At 38.4% G+C, this 20,490-nt stretch overlaps 1 protein-coding gene across 2 annotated transcripts in view; it reads left to right on the top strand.

Annotated features, from left to right (window-relative positions):
- The window catches only part of LRP1 (LDL receptor related protein 1), a 441,174-nt gene that overhangs the window by 230,853 nt on the left and 189,831 nt on the right, over nucleotides 1–20,490 (top strand). For both annotated transcript variants that reach the window (XM_089681129.1, XM_089681140.1), the window contains exons 11-12: nucleotides 5,082–5,318; nucleotides 13,874–14,054. In XM_089681129.1, the coding sequence (XP_089537255.1) occupies nucleotides 5,082–5,318; nucleotides 13,874–14,054 (418 nt within the window). The remainder of the gene's footprint in view (nucleotides 1–5,081; nucleotides 5,319–13,873; nucleotides 14,055–20,490) is intronic.

Here is a 20,490-nt window from a genome sequence, read left to right on the forward strand (position 1 = left end):
GCGTAATAATGGTGGCAGTTAACATTTCAGGGGGAAACAAGGCACTAGTCACAGAAGTGTTGATTGGAATCAAATGTGGTACTAGAATGGATTTGTAAATTTGACAATACTCCTTGTATCCATCTGGGCCCGGAGATTTATTATGGGGTAGATTCTGAATGATTGTTTCAATTTCTAGGGTAGTATACAGAGAATTGAGAAAATCCAAGTCTGCTTCTTGGATGGTAGGCGGAGAAATTGATGCAAAAATTCAGTAATCAGTTCTGGAGTTGGTTGAACTGTTTTAGACTCCTTTTGGAGGTTTTATAGTGCGCTACAGTAGATGCTAAAGGCGTCAACAATTTCTTTGGGGTTGTAAACCCTTTTATCAGTATTCGGATCATGAATGTAAGAAATCTTTTGTCTAATAAATTTTTTTTTCATTTGATTTGCCAGTATTTTAACAGCCTTATTACCAAATCTATAGTTGTTAGCTTTCATTGCTCTGATATGGTGATTGTATTGGTGTATTAGTAGGGACCTTAAATCTTGTCTAGCAATGTATAATTGATCGCAGAGTTTTTGAGACATAGATATCTTATAATATATATATATATATATATATATATATATATATATATATATATATATATATATATATATATATATATATATATTAGAAATGCCTATAAAGGCCTTGTGTGCATTCCACAAAGTGGAGGGGTTCTCAATCGAAGGAGCATTAGTATCAAAGAATTCTTTTAAGGCTTTGGTAATTTCAGATTTATATTGCAGATGTGATAGTATGTAAGTGTCATTGCGCCATCTGTTAGCCCTTGTTTCGATGCAAACCTCTCCCACTGTGATAGAGATTGGGGCATGGTCGGACCATGTGATAGTGTGTTTATCAGATTTACAAATGTTTTGCAACATAAATTTGTCCACCAAAAAAAATACATTCTTGAGTATAAGTGATAGATATGAGAAAGTAGGTAAAATCTATTTGATGTGGCAATAAAATGAGCAAGTGTAGCTCTAGACTCTGAGCTTAGAGGATGTAGAAAAATCAAATTCTCTATTTGGAATAGAATTAAAATCGCCACACAAGATCATATGACCTCAAAGCATGGAGGTAACTTTCCTCCATAATTTGTTTAAAAAACAAAGTTGTTTTACATTAGGCAGGTAAATATTGACAAGGCTATATACAACCTTATTGATTTCACAAATCACTATCAAATATCTACCCGACACATCAGCAAGCACTTCTGTTTGCTTAAAGGAGACTGTCTCTTACTGCAACAGCTACTCCTCTTTTTTTTTTTTCTATGAACGTTAGTAAAAAAAATTTGTAAAGTTGCGGTGCTGAAAATGCGATTTAAGAGAGGAAAAATGAGTTTCCTGTAAGCATAAAATTTCACATTGTAACATTTTTAGCTTTCTTCCATGTCATATTCCTCTTAAAAGGACTATTAAGCCCTTTTACATTGAATGAGGAGATATTGAAAGACATATTGGGAAAATTTAGCAGAGAGAGTGATAAAAAGTAATAGTGTCTCTATATAGTGGTCTTTTTCAACAGGATTAGATTAATGTCCCCTTTTGAACAGAACCATTGCAGAATTGGAAAAAATGCAAGTTCTCCTTTAAGTCTTGGATAATTGGTAGAAAAATGCAAAATGCGCTATATGGCTAAATATCCTGCTAGATTAGAAAAACAACAACAGAAACAGACACTATCCTACACCAACAACAAGAACTTATGCAGGTGTAGGTATCATAAAAGCTAGATTATTCACAATTGAATCTGCAAAAATAAACCCGCTTATAATAGTGGGGTCAAAAAGCAATGAAATAATCAAATTCCAGAGGCTCACTGGTGAGACAATGGTCCGGTGAGAGAGCACACAGAGCAAACCTGTGTCTGTATCTGATTCAGTGTAAGACAACCTTGATGGAGAGTCGTCTTGAGTGGGGTGTCGTGGATCCAGGCTGTTCCATGCACGCAGAAGGCTATCCATCACAGTTGTAATATCATGGGTGTCTTCTCCTTTTGTTATTAACAATTTTGCTGGATGTACCCAGAAATGTGGAATATGGTGGTTGTGCAATGGTTTGTTAATAGTAGCCAACTGCCTTTTTTGTTGCATTGTGTATGCTGAGAGATTTGCAAACAGTGCGATCACTTGTAAGCTTTGCGGAAGCACTTATTTATTTCTGAACGCTGCTAATAACTGAATAAGTGAATTCTTGTAATTGTATCTCTTGGCAGATACTTTGAGAGATGTTTAGGTAACATATGTATGCAATCAATTAGTAGCTCCACTGTTGGTGCTTCTGGAGGAGCTTCCTGTAACACCATGTTTAAGTAAGCTTTCAGATCTGATGGATTCACCAACTCAGGAATACAATTTTTAAAATTTATCATCTGGATCTGCACATTTTTGCTCTGATCCAATGCTGCTCATCACCTCTTTCAGTATGGGAATCCACCAGTTCGTTAAAAGTGGAAGCAAATGCCCCCATTTTGCTTTCAATATGGGACACTCTCTCTTAGTCACAGCTTCCACATCTGCTTTAAACTGTTGAGCCAGTGACATAATGTCAGAGTGAATAGTAGTGCGCAGAGATTACTAGCTTTTCCTTTTAGAGTTGTATCAAGGACTGGATGATTAGTTGTAGAGAGCTCCAAAATGAAGTCCTGTAGTTCCATGGCATCTTCTAATGAAGAATCCAATGCACTCACTTCCTGTACTGTGCCCTGTAGCTTAGGTCTCACTTTCGCTGTGCTTGAGGTGGATGAGGATGACTGAGATTGCGGTCTTTGATTGAGGCCGGCCTCTGACATTTGTTTGGAAGGGTATTTGTATGTAGAGCTGTGTTCCAGGGAGCGGCCGTGTGAGGAGCTTGGAGAGCCGCTGGCATTATCTTGGCTGCTGAAGCGCTGCGGCTGAGGAAAGAAGTCAGTCATTTTTCCCAGTCTGCTTCTATCTTTGTTCTTCCTGGACTACATGTCTGATGTTGTCTGACCCTCAGGGAGTTGTTTGCAGCATGAACCGAAGCCCTGTGTGTCTGGGAATCATTCTGGTGAGCCAGCATGGGAAGGAGCTGTGTTGCCATGCAGCCATCTTTTCTGCCGGCCGGCCACACATCCCCAGTTGGTCACATATTAAATATGTCTGTGAAAATGCTCATTTATTTAGGTCATTGTATAACTAGAAACAGTCACATTCAACTGGACTTGTTCTGAAATGTTGAAGATGTTTTGTACCTTGTTCAAGCCATTTCCTAATTTCTAATGAGTGTCAGGAAAATACCCCAGCATTTATAGCCATTTGTTTCCTGACACCAATTAGAAATAAAGAAATGTCTTGGACAAGCTATGAAACATTTTCAGCATTACAGAACAAGATCATTTGAATGTGACTAACTACGGCTAGATATACCAGGAACTGCATAAATGAGGACATTCATAGACACCTTTTAAAAGCTGGCATATATTACCATGGTCTATTTGAAAGACATGTCTTTGAATATAATCTTGTCCTCCCCATGTGTGCTTAAGAACTAAATGGCACTTTCTAAGAAAAAAAAATAGAAATCTGTTCTCAGTTCCCATTATTGGTTGGGGACATAGTATTCCTCCTATATCCTACAGCTCATGTATTGCAGTAGTTAGTTTTCACTTCCAATACATTTTTTATTTAGATTTTTAAAGGATACAGAGCACAACCTCATATAAATATATGAGTGAGACCCATATATCAGTAAGTTTAAAAACAGTATCCATCAAACATCAAAGGGGGGGAGTAACTGAACTGTAGAACAATAAGTATTCCAGATAACATTCTAATATGGTTTAGAAATGTATTCAGAAATATGGACTGATCGCTAATACCATGTTAGTAGACACTCAGAAGATTGGTGGTAGTGTTGGGTCCGCCTTGCAGAGAGCAAAGTAATATGTAAAACGGGACCTTCATAGCGGGAGAACCAAGAAGAGTAGGAAGGAAAGGAAATAGGGCAAGGAGAGAAGGAAGTCAGATACACCCCAGCCAGAGTCATAGGGCCTCAGCGCTTATAACAGCACATATCTAGCTGTGGACATGGAAGGGTAAGCATACTGAATCCATGAGGTCCATATTTTTAGAAATTTCTTGTGTGTGTATGTGTCTAGGAGAATGCTGGTGAGCTTTTCATTGCTAAAAAAAAGTGATGGTGAACTTCTGTGAAGGGAACAAAGAGTTTCCAAGCTGTTCCTATGCTTTGTTTTGCTGCCAGTAATGCGTGCATTGCCAGTTTAAATTGAGATCTTCTGAGGCCCGGAGGCTGCAAGTGTAACAGGATGTATCACAAGTCTATAGTGAAGGGACAAGTCAGCAATGATCATAGGAGCTTAAAACGGAGCTTCACCCAGAAGGGGAAAGGGTAATGTCCAGTAGTCTGCCAACCCCCCTTTTGGCACTTTTTTTTTTTTGGGGGGGGGGGGTGGTTGACAGGTACCAGTTTCTTCTTCCGGTCCATGCCCTGTGGCAGTCCAGGTGGAAGTTGCCCCCCCCCACCTTCTGGGACAAGTCACAGGTCCCAGCAAGCTGCAGGACCATTCACATAGCACAGTGAGGCTTCAAGCCATCACAGCCAGTTCCCCAAAGTAAACATGCTGGCATCTGGACCTGCAGATGGAATGTTTACTTTGGGAAGCCGCTATAGTATTTGTAGCTGCTGACATTTATGTATTGTTTTCTAGGCTAGAGAACCACTTTAAGAACTGTTATCCAAAACGTAGAGAACATAGGGCATGTCCACCACATGTGGAGGACTTCTCCTGGAACAGAGTAGCCTCAGAAACAAATACCAGAGGAAGATAGGTAGTTGCACCAGTTAGTTTTGACTTGCTGATCAAATTTTTTATTTATTTTTTATATGCCATTGTAAGTTTCTGAAAGCATTCCAGACTTCCATTTAATATAGTAGATTGGAACTCCTCATTTTTTTCTTTTAAATCCCCCTTTAAGGTATAATAGTTAATTTTCATGATTAAAATTGTAATATGACAACACATTTTATATCTGCAAACAGTAATCAAATATTTACTATTTCAGAGCCTGAACATGAGCTGTTCTTAGTTTATGGTCGAGGACGTCCTGGTATCATCCGAGGGATGGATATGGGAGCCAATATTCCTGATGAACACATGATACCCATTGAAAACCTCATGAACCCTCGGGCTCTGGACTTTCATGCTGAATATGGCTACATGTACTTTGCAGACACCACAAGTTTCTTGATTGGGCGACAGAAAATAGATGGTACTGGCCGAGAAAACATTCTTCAAGAAGGTGAGGTTTCATGTTACTATAAAGCTGCCCTTAAACATGAAGAAAATAGCAGATTTGTGCAACCGGTTATATCACCTTTGTTACTCTGACCACACAGATCAGATTTATGCTATTGGATGCCACGGGCCAAATCACATGAATGCATATTGTACTAGAGGGCTCTTGTAAGCTGTCACAGCACTGAAATATTTGAAAATGAACACGGGAAACAGTAGTGAACTTCTGAGACAAATTTATCGTAGTCTTTTTTTAATTGTTTTTCTTAAAAGAAATGTGCCCTTGGCCATGTTTCTAATTTATTCTTTTATGCAACAGAGGTTTCTATTTGAAAAGGTAAAGTGTCATTAACTGAAAATGGACTCAGCTGACTAAAGAATATTGTATTTGAGTCATGTGACAGATTTTTTCCAAATATCATATGCTATATTGAAAATGTCAATTCATTATCCCTTAATCCATTATTTACCTAAAAAAAGCAAAAAATGCTCAGTAAATACTGCATAAAATTCACTAAAGTACATAAATAAATGCATGCGTCCAGGCATGCAATATTTGGGCTACATTGGGCTCTTCCTCTGGACTCTCTTCAATCGCTCCTTCCTCAGAAGTGTCCACCAGAAAATAAGTAACGCCTGCTGGATGTGACATAATGCGATAAAATACTGATCAGTGTCATGGGATAAGTACTGCACATTTCAAAGGGATAAGATCTGCCTTATTTTACAAGCATTTTTTGATGAATGGCTTTGGAAAAATGCTACGCACTATTTTACCACTTATCTTAAAGTAAATACAGTTTCATGATTTGAGCCCATAGCAGTCAGGAGACAGAGTTAAAATAACACATAATATTCTCTAAAATTTGTCTATCCAGACATTTTATATTCAGCAAATTTAGGTTTTAAGTAAGTTTTATTCAAATTTTGGGGTTTCTCTGAAAATGAGAAATGCTTCAGATTTATTCATAGATGCTATTTATACATGAGCTTCTTTGCATGAAAATGAATACCTTTGTGTTTAGTATTCTGTTGGTTGTGATTTACATTAACATACATTGTAGAATTGAACGTGATGATGGGACAGGAGCTTATTTGGCTAATCCGTGCATTCACAGTGTCATGAATGATTCTCAGCACAGATCTGTGTATTTTGTGCAATGGTTATTCACATGTGCTTGTCTTATTAGAGCTTTCTGTGTGAGTAGCCATTACAGAGTTGTATATAGAGTCTTATTGTTGTGGAGAAATTACAGAATAGACTCACACTCAATGCCAGATTATTCCCCCTCTCCTCCCCCATTACATCCCAAAGGCTTATGCACTCTTTTATGTGTGTGACATGAGCTGTCTGTGTTGGTAAAATCCAGCTAATTAACTAGGTGTGATGGTTCATAGATGTCTGTCTCTCTGACATTTCAGATGTAATTTAGAGCTCCGATTTGGAAAAAAAGATGGGGAAATGAGCTTTCATGGCTGATTTATTTATAGCTCCACTAGATTATTGTATTTATGAAAATTTTTTTTTTTTATCCCTGGTTAGAATAGCTAAGGTTCTTAAAGTTTCAAGCTTTCTACATTTTAGTGGGGTTTCTGTAATTTTTATATTTTTTTTTTTAAGCTGAACTCTGGAGAAAACAAAAATCCTTCCTTGAAGTGGTGCCTCCCTCACATTACAAAAGTTAAATTCCCTATTAGGTCTAGGCCTAGCCGTTTTACTTAACCATGCTGCTAGGTCTAGCAGTTTCATTTCTCTGCGCTGCTAGACCAGTCCCTGCAGCTTTTTTCCCTTCTAAGCTCTGGCTTCCCAGGTCCTCTGAAGTCTTCACCTTCAATGCAAGGCCTTTAGCCTTTAGGCCTTGCATTGGACATAGGGTCACCAAGGAACAGTTCACAAGCCAGAGCGTAAGGGAGAAGGAAGGAATGCTGGTTGTCAGAAGAGCTACGATTTAGGTAAGTATAACTGCTTTTTTCGGTACTCAAGGCCTAAACAAGCATTTTTTTTGCAGTGTGCTGAAAGCCTCACCATGAGGGAGAATTTTATTTTATCAGATTTAAGGTATCAAGTTCATACTATTTCTGGAAATGTCACTGATCCATATATATTATGTTAGAGCATGAATTAAAGTCTAGGACACCCTTTATTTTTTACTATGTAAATCCTTAGGCTGGTTGTACACATTAGTTAGGCCAACATGCACTCATGTCTGGGTGTCATGTAATTTGGCGGAATTGACCATACGTACAGTGCATCCAGAAAGTATTCACAGCGTTTAACTTTTGCCACAATTTGTTATGTTACAGCCTTATTCCAAAATGGATTAAATTAATTTTTTTCCTCAACATTCTACAAACAATACTCCATAATGACAATGTGAAAGAAGTTCATTTTGAAATCTTTGCAATTTAGTAAAAATAAAAAACAAAAAATACACATGTACATACATATTCAAAGCCTTTGCTCAATGCTTTGTTGAAGCACCTTTAGCATCAATTACAGCCTCAAATTGTTTTGAGTATGATGCTACAAGCTTGGCACACCTATTTTTGGGCAATTTCTCCCATTCTTCTTTGCAGTTCCTCTCAAGCTCCATCAGGTTGGATGGGGAGCGACGGTGCACAGCCAATTTCAGATCTCTCCAGAGATGTTCAGAGATTTATTTTTAATAAATTGCAAAGATTGCAAAACAAACTTCTTTCACATTGTCATTATGGGATATTGTTTGTAGAATGTTGAGGAAAAAAATGAATTTAATCCATTTTGGAATAATGCTGTAACATAATAAAATGTGGCAAAAGCAAAGCACTGTGAATACTTTCTGGATGCACTGTATGTTTGTCCAAATCTGTTTAGTCTGGATGCTTGCCATTTGTGCTGCCCTTCCAGACTCAAGAGTTTGAGACAGTGTCATGATATCTGCATACATGTGACAACGTGTTTGGGTGGACAAGAGTTTTGTGGAGGGGTTCCTTGATTAGTTCATTCTACAAACGCAAGCTAGTTACTGATAGAGTAGATCTAAAAGTGCCTGACATCTGTCACATTGTTGGTTTGTAGCTTTGTTTGCTAGCTTTGCTATACTCTGTACAACAGAAAACAACAATCACACTTACCATTTGAGCAATCCTTATTTTCATTTTCAGGTTTTCATCTTAAAGCACTATATACTACATTTTACTTGGGAATACAGTATATTCCCTTTCTAAAGCCAGGCATAGATGGAGTGATTTTCTTTCCTGCAACCACAGTCAGTGTTGATGGGGGAATCCCTCCCTCTGAGACATTGCGTTCTTCCCCCACCGATAGAACACACACGAATTACTGCTAGTGGCTATAATAGCCGCTAGCAATAACCGTATGTAAAATCCGACAGGCAGGTTGTACCCATGTTGATCAGTCAATTTGGGTACATTCTGCCTGCTCATACATGGTTCGAATCAGAACCATCCAGTCAAACCATCTATGGCTGGCTTGACAATGTACAGATATTATGATCCACTGATCTACACATTACAATGGAAATTCTTGATTAAGGTTCCTAACTCCAAATGCAGCATAAATATATAAAGATGTAATTGTTTGGTAAAACGGACATCTGAAAAGAAGAAAGCAAAAAACTTTAGCAATGTACTATTTCTGTAGTGGGTTCTATTGTGACATCTTCAGATACACAGCTGCAAGAACTCTGATGCCAACATAGAAGTATGGTACGTTTTTAGATATTTAAAAAAATCTACCAAAATATCAGTATATAATTTGGTTAAATACTTATAAGTGTTTGATATGCAGTTAACATCTAATATTTTGAAATATTTTTCAATTTCTTTACTAGTATGGTGACTAATGGTATTAACTAGCATGCTGCTTATTTTCAGCCCACGACTTTCTATCCAGTTCCTATAATGGTAACTTGCATAAGTAGTGGAGTTGCAGTAGGGGTCTTTCATCGCAATGTCTGGGTTGCTTTCCTAAGAGTTGGATGAACAGAGAGCACACTGCTTTGTACATTGAACTATACGAAAATCGAGTGTTTGTCATGACGACATAATTTACAAAGCACATAACACTGGTTTTGCTTAAAGCAAGTACCCATATTATGATGCAGCATGTGTCAGGCTTGTTTACTCAGTGGGTTTCCATCTGGTGTTATGATTTTATTTCCATTATTGTAATTTCTATATCCATCCAGCAGATGTGCTAGGTTGGCTACATTCTGTAGCCGTAAACCTTATTGATTCTCCCTTAGTAATCTTGCAGTTATACACCACGAATAAATAGGATGCATACAACCATATACTTACATATTAGTAAGAATATTGTTAAAAAGGAAAAGCAGAAAAGAAAGAGGAGGGGTGTACACAGACATCACAGTCTATTTAGAGTGGTACATTTACAAATCATACCCTGAATTGCATTTACTATCATGCACTAAAAAGTAACCAGAATGCTAATAAATGATGTCACAACTTGTATAGAACGGCACCCTAAAAGATGGCTGCGCTGATAAGCAAAACTTGTAACCAATTGTACATGATCTGACCATTTTATAAAATGCAATCACTATTCTTGTAAGAGCAAGGAAGAGAAACCCATGTACTAAATAAAAAGAGTAGTGAAAAAATTAAAACCGTACTTCTGGTAGCTTCTAGAGACATTCATCAAGAAAACTTGTAAGGCATCATGAAGAATTACGTGAACCCAAATGTATTCTTATGTAATACATATGGTTTTTTTTATATGACTTTATGTACCTTGTCTTTCAACTGATAGCTTCAAGAACAAGTCAAGGAAAATGTTAGATTTAAGCATAAAAGTAAGCTAAAGGAAGAAAGATAAAGGTAATACATTTTTTTTAGAATGAGGTGCTGTGCATCTTAATTTTACACATATATAAGCAAAGAGCATTAACAATTTTACATGTGAATCAAAACAGCCAATGTTGTTCAGTTTTTTTAATCAAAATATTCTGCAGTCTTGTTTTCGTGACCTTACTAGTATGCCAAATTAGTATGAGTAAACAGAATAGAAAATCATATATATTTGGTTTGCTACCAACATAGGATCGTAAAGGAGAAAACATCAGTAGATCATTAAATTCATTAGGTGAGGAGACAATACCTTTTTGTAGGTTTATCAGTGAGAAGAAGAATAGAAAAGACAGAATTTATCATTTTTTTCAGTCAAGGCACCCTTTCAAAATATGCAAAATCTAAGGCTCTTCCGTCTGTATTTTGCTGGAGAAATAGTGAGACTAAAGCTGGCTATATAATAGTAGAAGGATTTCTAATCCTTAGTGGGGTGAATTTGACACATGACCAACTACTGTGACAAGAACATTCAATGGAATTAATTTCTAATAGTAAATGTGGTTTTCATTTGGGTTTACATTCAAAATTGAATGTTAAAAGCATACAAAATTTTTTAAGTACTTGTCAAGTCATTGAATGTTCTGAGAATTTTCATTCAAATGTTTGAATATCAGATTGCAATCCAAATCAAATATCTGCAACACTAACTCTCAAAAACTCAGCTCTACCTATTATAAAGGACTTTTTAAAGATATTGATAAGGTATGCTGTGTGCTCAATGTAGGTCATTTTTCAACCAAAAATCACACAAGGCATCAACTATTCTATATAAAATGGAAGCAACACTGTAGGAAGAGCTTCAGATATCCTACAAAAAAACTCATAAACACAAAACCAAAAGTACACTAATGTACAAAATATACCTACAGTATATTCAGACAAATGTAAATAATTTTGAATCTTATATAAACCACTGATTGTTGCAATGGCAATGAAAACGACATGGATTCATGGAGACAGGCATAGAAAGACAAAAGGACATGATCACAACCAGTGTCTCCATCATCCCCAGGCCACTCATACACATAAAAGTGCTCCACTTGTTTTGTCACTGTGGTTCTGCTCACACTCCCCCAACCCTCTTTTCCAGAGCTCAGACATGTCCCTATGGTGATTAGGATGCAATATTAGCAGCAGGTAATTAGAGGGAACCGCAGGGATAGGGATAGTCACAGGAGGCAGATCACTGTGCATCTAGTAGAATGGAAAGCGCAAACTCCTGTGTATTTTTCCGTTCCCCTTCTCCTCTGAGACCCACTCGAGATATGTAAAAGGTTTGAAAAGAGCTGAAGTCTGCTCTTGGTGGCTAGGACACAACCAATGACAGCACACTTGATCCTTTAACTGGTTTGTTGAGGTTTATTGCAATTCAAAAAATGTTGGCACCAGAGAAACCCAGGTAACACCCAACTGAGAATACTGTAAGATCACAAATATGAAAACTGTCTGAGAGAGATCTGAATGTATCAGATCATTTATACAAGTGCTCCTCTTCAGTCTTCTCAGAAGTAAATTCCACTAACAAAATCAAGCTGGAGATCATGGTGGTTGCAGTGGTGAAGGTTAAATTTCATGTTTTTTTTTTTGAGGTAGCAGATAAACCAGCTTAATAAAAAAAATGGTAGCGGTTGGTATTCACCCCAGAGTTCTAAGTTCAAACTTTGAGGATAGTTATTGGACCATTGTATAATCAATCTCTTCTAAAGAAGTTACCCATGATTGGCAGACAGCTAATATTGTAGCTATCCACAAGAAGGGTAGAAAGGAAGAAGCTGGCAATTACAGGCCAGTAAGTTTGACATGTCTGTTACAGTAAAACTAATGGAAACTCTCCTAAAAAGAAGGATCAATGTTTATTTAAAAACACACGTGCTGGACCCAAAGCAGCATGGCTTTACTAAGGGCAAATCATGTCATTCTATTTTGATTCAATCTTTTGATTATATCACTAATGTTTTGAAGCAGGGTGGTGCTGTGGACATAGTATATCTTGATACTGGTGACCCAAAGGTGTGCCAAAGGGTAAATATTGCTGGAGGTGTTTGTAACATGGAACATGATTTAGCATTGATGAAAGATTTGTCAAAACAATGGAAGATGCTGTTCAATGTTTCTAAATGCAGAATAATGAACTTAGCGAAAATGATTCAAAATTGGGGTACAATGTTGGCCAGAACTTCAGAGGAAAAAGATATGAAGGTGCTTAATGCAAATTTTAAAGTGGGGAAAGTGAATAGAAATTTAATTTTTCTTGTTAATTTGTATATGTTATTAATGATTACTGGTTTTATATCAAGGGGGAATCTTTGATTAGATCGATCTATCTGTGTGTGTGTGTGTGTGTGTGTGTATATATATATATATATATATATATATATGTGTGTATATATATATATATATATATATATATATATATATATATATATATATATATATATATATATATATATATTGCGATAAGGCCTTGTCATAATGGACAATTTTTTTCATAAGAGGTTGCAACATAAACTATATTTATGCAAAGCATTCTTAGGATTATTACCCAGCAGTATTTAAGGAATTGTAATATGATTTGGTGATGGATATCACTTTGTGTTTATATTTTAAGATCAGTGCTTTGAGATTGTAACATTGCATTGTGGAAATTAAAGTGTTACTAAACCCAGGATCCTGAATTCCGTATATCCGGTCTTGCACAGTGCACAGAACAGGGTAATGAAATTATTTTAGTAAATATAAACTGCTGAATACCTCACATAAGCAGTTAGAGCAGTCTTGTGACTTCTAACAGTGTCCAGAAGAACACTGGTTAAAGCTTGTAGGAGAAGTTTTTATTCTCCCCTGATTGTCTTATGAGGCTGCATGACCCCTGACCCTCTGTCTGTACAGTGCAGATTGGCCATGTGCAAATCACATGCATTCTGCCAAGAAAAAAACCTCTCTAGCAATACACACCAAACTGAGCATGTGCAGCTTGCCCCCAAGTCCTTGTTCTATCAGCAGATGGATTAAGGACAGTAGAAGTAGCGAAGATTAGAGAAGAGAGAGGATCAAATAGCCTTTTTACACATTGTGGAGGATTAACCCCTTAGGTTCCACAGTGAGTATAACAAGCATGCTTTACTGCATATGCAGATTGATTTTACTGTTATGGGTTTAGTAACACTTTAAGATGCAGCATCCTATCCACCTCCTCTGATTAAGACCATCACTTCAAGAACAGAGTCACATCTGATGAGTGAAAGCATGTCTGTCTGATCTTTCTTGTACCAATAAAGTTTGTTTCAGCTCAGTAAATAAAAAGAAAAAAACACAACAGTGTGTGGTTTATGTATTTGTATGGAGGGGAGAAAGCAGATCCTTGAGAGCCTGTGTACCTGTGGCTAGTTGCTGTATAACTTTGTATGGAGTGGTACCAATGTACCTTAATTGTAATATCTTTGTTTTTAGATTTAGTTTCCTTTTTTTCCCTTTCCTAAGTATAGATGGTAATTGACAGGTGTTAACCTAAATTGCTAAAATACACACTATTTCTTGAAACAATATTTTTTAGTACCATAGTATTTTACAATAGTTTATACTTTTTCAAAGTTGCTGGCGTTAGAATTCCCTATTTTTATGATATTACAATATTTTGTTGATATTAATTAACATCATTTTTAAATGTCTTTTTTTAACCATTCTTGAAAGGTATACACAATGTAGAAGGTGTTGCTGTAGACTGGATGGGAAACAACCTGTACTGGACAGATGATGGGCCTAAGAAGACCATCAGTGTGGCTCGTTTAGAAAAGGCATCGCAGACCAGAAAAACCTTGATAGAAGGGAAGATGACTCATCCTAGAGCCATTGTAGTGGATCCATTGAATGGGTAAGAAATAGTAATGTCAATCTGTTTTGGATATCAATACTGTATGTCACGAAACAGAAATTTACAGGGATCTCTGACAATGACTGCATTCTTACAGCTTTTATCTTTTTATCGTTATTAATAAAGAAGTGGTGATATATAATTTACAGGGCAACAAACACAAATGATATTTCCAAATGGAATGCCTTTTTCACGTACTAGTAAATTGGATGGCTTATGTCTTCATAGACACAATCACCAAAATGGGAGCTTTTACTGTTAAGTCTTGAAGCACCCCATGTGCTCCCAGGGGCAGCACAGAAGATGCATATTGTGCTGACTAGATCATTCAGATGAAAGCTCAGCCATTTCCCTTTCTGTTGTGCATTGTTACATTAAAATGAATATGAGAGGTGTGCATGCATGGGCGGCTGGAGCGGATGTCCTGTTGACCGCTACGCACGATCCCGGCGCTTCAGGGGCAAAATACAGCAACCCCAGGTCACCAGCACCCCGGACACGTACCTGAGCCTTTGGTTGAGATGGTGGGGGCTCTTTCCATGCCCATCTGACTGTCTGGAAAGTTTGTGGGCAGCTCCCAAACTACATTTAAAGGAGCAGGCAGGGGAGGCAAGTTGGTGCCCGGCTCTGGCTCCAAGGCTTTCTCGGCCTTCACCTTCTTCATCTAACCCTGGATACCAGGATGACAGCTCCTCTGCAGATGTGGCACACGTGAGTGTTCTTCCTGCACTTTCTGGCTTTCTTCCTAGTCCTCCTATGTCGCCTTCACAAGCTGCAAGCCTCTCTCCAGGCCACGACTCCCACACTTCCTCCATGCTAGACAGGGAGATGGTGAACATTTTCATTAGTCAGTCATGCAGCCAAGATTCTAGTGGTTCAAGATTCACGATGGTCCAGTGGACTCTCCTGTCTTTCCTCCTGCACTTCCACTTTATTCTGGAGATTCCATACTTATCACACGTTTTGCTTATTTACTGCAGCGGGAACTAGATAAAGCTACCACTAAATTGGCCTGTGACCTGAAACAGGATTTTCGGGAATTGGGGGATGGTCTCGAAAAGATTGAATCTAAAGATGATAATACAGTCCACAGAGTGACTCAAAATTCTAGCATGATTGCCAATTTACAGGATCGCTTAGATGAGGCTTACAATAAAATAGATGATATTGAGAATTGGGTCAAACGTGGCAATTTCAGAATTAGAGGGCTCCCCGAAATGGTAAAAGATATTGAACCCATTGCCCGTTCCCTTATTCATGCAGCTGATCCGACAATTGATGATATTCATCTGGAAATAGATCATATCGACAGGGTCTTGGTCCTTTTGTGGCCGGATGGCCCTTCTCGGGACATAATCGTGAAACCACATTTTTTCAAAGTTAAAGAATCAGTGATGCGTTATGCTAGGGAACATCCAGATCTAGAAGTTGAGGGACCCTGGAGTCGAGTCTTTGCAGACATCAAGCTACCATCCAAAAGAGAAGGGCTTTAAAACCGCTACTCTCACCATTGAACCAGAGGGATATTCATTATCGCTGTAACGATCCATTTTGCTTGCAATTTCTGTATCATGGCAAATCCTATGCCTTCTCTACATTCCCTGAGGGGGAAAGACTTCTGCTGAATTTGGGTTTTATTTCCCTTAGTCCCTCCTCCCAGAACTTAGCTTAAAATAATGGACCCCCCACACACACACACTCTGTCGTCTCTGTGGTTACCAGCCTCCAGGAAGAAATCTGCTGCTGTAACATCACACCTGGTGCCGTGAAATCCCGCTTTACTATTTGTTAAATTCTAACGGAGGCCTCTCAGTGGCCCTATTATGGGACATTGGCCTCTGGTTATACGAACTGGTTTATAGTTATGTTTGATGTATTTTGCTAAAATACGCTGGTGGCTTTAAAAGTGTGATGGACATTACATGTAGACCCTGGGACACCGGGAAAAAGTCTATGCTCACTCTTCATTTAAAAGACTCCCCATTGTTTGACTTTGCGGAGACTCTTTTGGTCCTTGACCTAGTGTCTAGGATATTGGTATTTAATTATCTTTTGTTGTATATTGGTAATTAATCAATGGTTGGATGCCATTCACCGGCCTTGGCGTCCTTGGTTTCCCTCTTGTTGCTTTCATTTTCTTAATTTTTTCTACTCTTTTTTTTTTTTTTTCCCCCTGAGGATCACCTTGGGACTTTTGACCTACCTCTGGATACTTGATACTCTATATTGATGGATGAGCTTGTCCGATAATGACCATGCTATTTGCTTCCCATATCTACCCTAAAACAACACTCTGCCATAATCCGATTGCTCTCTCATAATGTCCAAGGCTTGGGGGTCCCTTTCTAAGCGACTCAAGATATTTTCCAATTACAAGTCTCTGGGGGCCGATATAGTGGTTCTACAGGAAACACATTTCTCCCCTAACTTTACTCCCAGATATATTAATAGGGATTTTCCGACTTTGTTTCTCTAAACGGTTATCATTTACTGAAACTAAAGTTCTCAGGGATAGGGAGGGAAGATACCTTCTGGTGAAAGGCCATTTAGAGGGTAGTATGGTGTCTTTTCTTACTTACTGTGCTCCTAATATAAACCAGGTGTCCTTTTTCCATTCTCTCTTTTAGCGGGAGAATCAAACCTGGCGTTAGACCATATACGTGATAAATCCCATATGACCAAACTTAAATCACTTTCTAAACAAAGCTGCGATTGTGCGCAGCTTGTACATCACCATGACCTAATTGATGCGTTGAGGGAGGCCAACCCCACGCCGAGAGACTATTCCCATTTTTCTAGGGCTCATAGTCATTATTCTCGTATAGACCATGTTTTCCTCCCCTTGAACATGATTACCAAGCTACGTTCAGCTAAAATTATACCGACACCTTGGTTGGACCACGACCCTCTACTCTTAATGCTTTCTAATTTGATGGTTAAAATGGTTAAACCACGCTGGCGATTAAACGAATCCCTATTAAGTGATAAAGCTTGTTGCTTGGACGTGTGTGAACATCTAAAATCCTATTTTGTGATTAACAAAGCGGAGGATACGACTGGGCTGCACATAAAGCCTTGGTTTGAGGTTTCTATATCCAGCTGTCCTCCAGAATTAAAAAATTCCGCAAAGTGCTGATCTCTACCAAATCTAGAGAATACGAATCGTTGACTGCTCACCATAAAATTACCCCAACCCCAGATCTTTTATGTAAGATGGAACACGCCCGGCTGGAGCTTAATCTTTGCCTCACTACGAGGGCGGAAAAAAATTATATTGGATGAATCATAAATATTTCACATGGAGAGATAGACCAGGTTCTCTCCTTGCATGTAAGTTTGCCCCTAAATTTACTCAATCAACACTACCTAATCTCCGGAAGACAGGGGGTACTATTACGCAGGATCCTCAGAAGAATCTTCCGGAATTTCATAATTTTTATGCATCTCTATATGGTCCACCGCAGCCAACGGAACCATCTTCTATTCATTCCTTCCTAGAGTCCTTGCCTATCCCTTCGCTTACTGAAGCCCATAGAAAGCTTATGGAACAACTTCTGAGGAGCTCCTTAAAATTATTAAATCACCACCGTTACATAAATCTCCAGGCCCTGGCGGCCTCCCCAACCAGTATTACAAATTTTTTTGTGAACACTTACTTCCTCATATGACAATATACTTTAACCCATTGTGAGAGGAGGGGGTGTTCCCTTTAGATGAGAATAAAGCATATATCAGTGTCATTCCTAAACCTAATAAGAATTCCACTGATGTTCATAATTATCGTCTTATTTCATTAATTAATTGCGACCTGAAAATTTTAACGAAACTCCTAGCTGTACGCCTTAACTCCTTTTTGACACAATATATTCATAAAGACCAGTCGGGATTTATATCAGGACATTAAACCTTGGACCAGATTTGTAGATCTATTACTTTGATATTGGCTGCCCGCTCCAATTGTGATGCTCCTCTCTCTAGCGCCGTCTTACTTCTTTCTCTAGACCTTCACAAGGCCTTTGATAGTCTGACGTGAGAATATTTATTACCTTGCAGGCCTTTGGATTTGGCCCGATGTTTCTTGCCCTGCTGCATTCGTTATATGCTAATCCCTCGGCCCAGGTTTCCAGTAAAAGTTGCAAATCTTCCATGTTCCTGACCGCAGAGGGACTAGACAGAGCTGTCCACTTTGCCCGCTGCTTTTTGTGCTGGCCATCGAACCCTTGGCTATGGCTGTTCGGTCTCATCCCCAAATCCATGGCATCCGTTGCGGACAACAGGAACATAAATATGCCCTATTTGCCGATGACGTTCTTATGTATATTACTCCCCCTTCTATAGCTATTCGCAATTTACTTGCATTATTACACCAATTTTCCACTTTCTGGGCTTTCCCCAAATTCCCAAAAAACAATTCCCCTTAGTCTTTCCTTGCCTGTATCTGAAGAGCAACATCTTAGAATTTCTTATGGTTTTTGCCTCGACTACTATAATATTTTAGGACCTTACCGATGGCGATTCCGCGACAAGACTTACGGCCCCTACAAGCTGAGGTTCTTCATTTTATTTGGAATATTAGACTGCTTCGGATGAACAAGAAAACACTGTATGTTTCCAGATCGCAGGGTGGTGTTGGCCTCCCTAATCTCCATGCATACTTCAAGCCGTGCAAATCAGCTTATGCCACGGTTGGGGGACATACCCCCCATTGGGTTTCTATCGAAGCTCTCTCCTGTCACCCTTTAGCTAATGGTGTATTACTATGGCTCCATAATCGATTGTGCCCCACTTTGTCGTTTTATTTGACACAGGGTACGACATCGTAAGTCACTGGCATCCCCACATGCCCCTATTGCTCCGATTTTCTGCAACTCTGAATTTGTGCCGGGTTTAACACCGGCCCTCTTTCAATGGTGGATCAATAAAGGCTCCACCATTGGTGGATCAATAAAGGCGGATAGGGGACTATCTTAATGGTATTCATATACATTCTCTGCAATATTTCAAGTTACATATGCCTATTACTGAAATCTTCAGATACAACCAGATTGGCTCGAAGCTCGCTTTATTGGATGAGTCACCCTTGCTCGCCAACTTCGAACTTTCCTGCAGAAATAGGGATTCTCCAAGAGCTCGGGTCTCTAATATATGCTCTCCTCACTGACCCAAATTGTAAACTCCCTTATATGGAACATTGGGAAAAAGATTTAACTGTGAATTATGACTTATCAGAATGGCAAATTATTGCCTTAGCAGTGCACAAGATCTCTATCAATACCACATTAATTGAAGCAAATTACAAAACTTTGTTGAGATGGTATCTGGTCTCCACCTGCATTGCAAGGATGCATCTGTCTGCTTCTGCGATGTGTTTCCGGCATTGTGGCCAGGTTGGGTCTATGTTTCACATTTGGTGGCAATGCCCGCTTGTCACTAGGTTTTGGATTCGAATATTCAATTTGGTGAACACAGTGACAGGTATAAATATTCACAGATCCTCGGAGATGGCGTTCTTTCACAAATTTCCAGGTAATGCTACCAAGAATTCCCATAACTGATTTCATATATGTTTCTGGCAGCGAGAATTACTATAGCCACACATTGGTCATTCAACTTGATTATGTTAAAAAAAAAAACTTAACTGGATTATGATTAATGGCAAACTCACCTGTATTCTGCACAATTCTTGCTTAGCTTTTTCATTTATTTTTTGTTTAAAAATCCTATCTAGCTCTCCCTGCTTTGTAACATTTAGGGAGGAGCTTTGGAGTTATGTTTACCATAATTAACCCTGTCTGTACTTTGCTGGCAGATCTGATTTTCAGTTGTAGATAAGCTTTGAAAACACTCTGTCCTAACAAAGGGTTTTTATATCTTAAAGCGTGGGTTCTGCATTGTATTTAGTGCACCTAATACATTGTCATCTATTTTAAGCAATATAATCTGTTTATAGAGTTTATAGAGCCCTAAATATAAATCTTAACTAGAAAACTACAATGGAAAGATCAACAGGTATATGCTGTAAAAACATTCTTGAGGGGAAAAAATAATGCAGCCACCACATCTAGAGAAAGCTTATGGAAAGCTGCAGTATATTACAGTTTTGTTATGCTTTTAAACTGAATAAAAGACACAACTGAATGCAATCATAAATGCATACCTTAGTGTATTTTAAAATGCAAGCACTGTAAAATACCTGAATTCAACTTGGTATAAACCTTATGTAGTCCTGTATAAAAGGGCTTTATTGTGAAAGGAAGCGTTTGTACTGGAAAGAAATCCATATTTGAGCTGGCATAAAGCATGCTGATAGGAGGAGAGAGTGGAGTGACATACTGTACTGTCTTTCCTTTCACTGTCTAGTTACAGTCTGGCACTGGTCCAGGATGACCTGGGATCAGAGGAATGTTGAGGACGTGTAGTGGCAGAAAAAAACTAC

This window comes from Staurois parvus, unplaced genomic scaffold, assembly GCF_062004578.1.
Source record: "Staurois parvus isolate SC_StPar_1 unplaced genomic scaffold, SC_StPar_1.0 ptg000017l, whole genome shotgun sequence".
In the NCBI taxonomy this organism is placed as follows: domain Eukaryota; kingdom Metazoa; phylum Chordata; class Amphibia; order Anura; family Ranidae; genus Staurois; species Staurois parvus.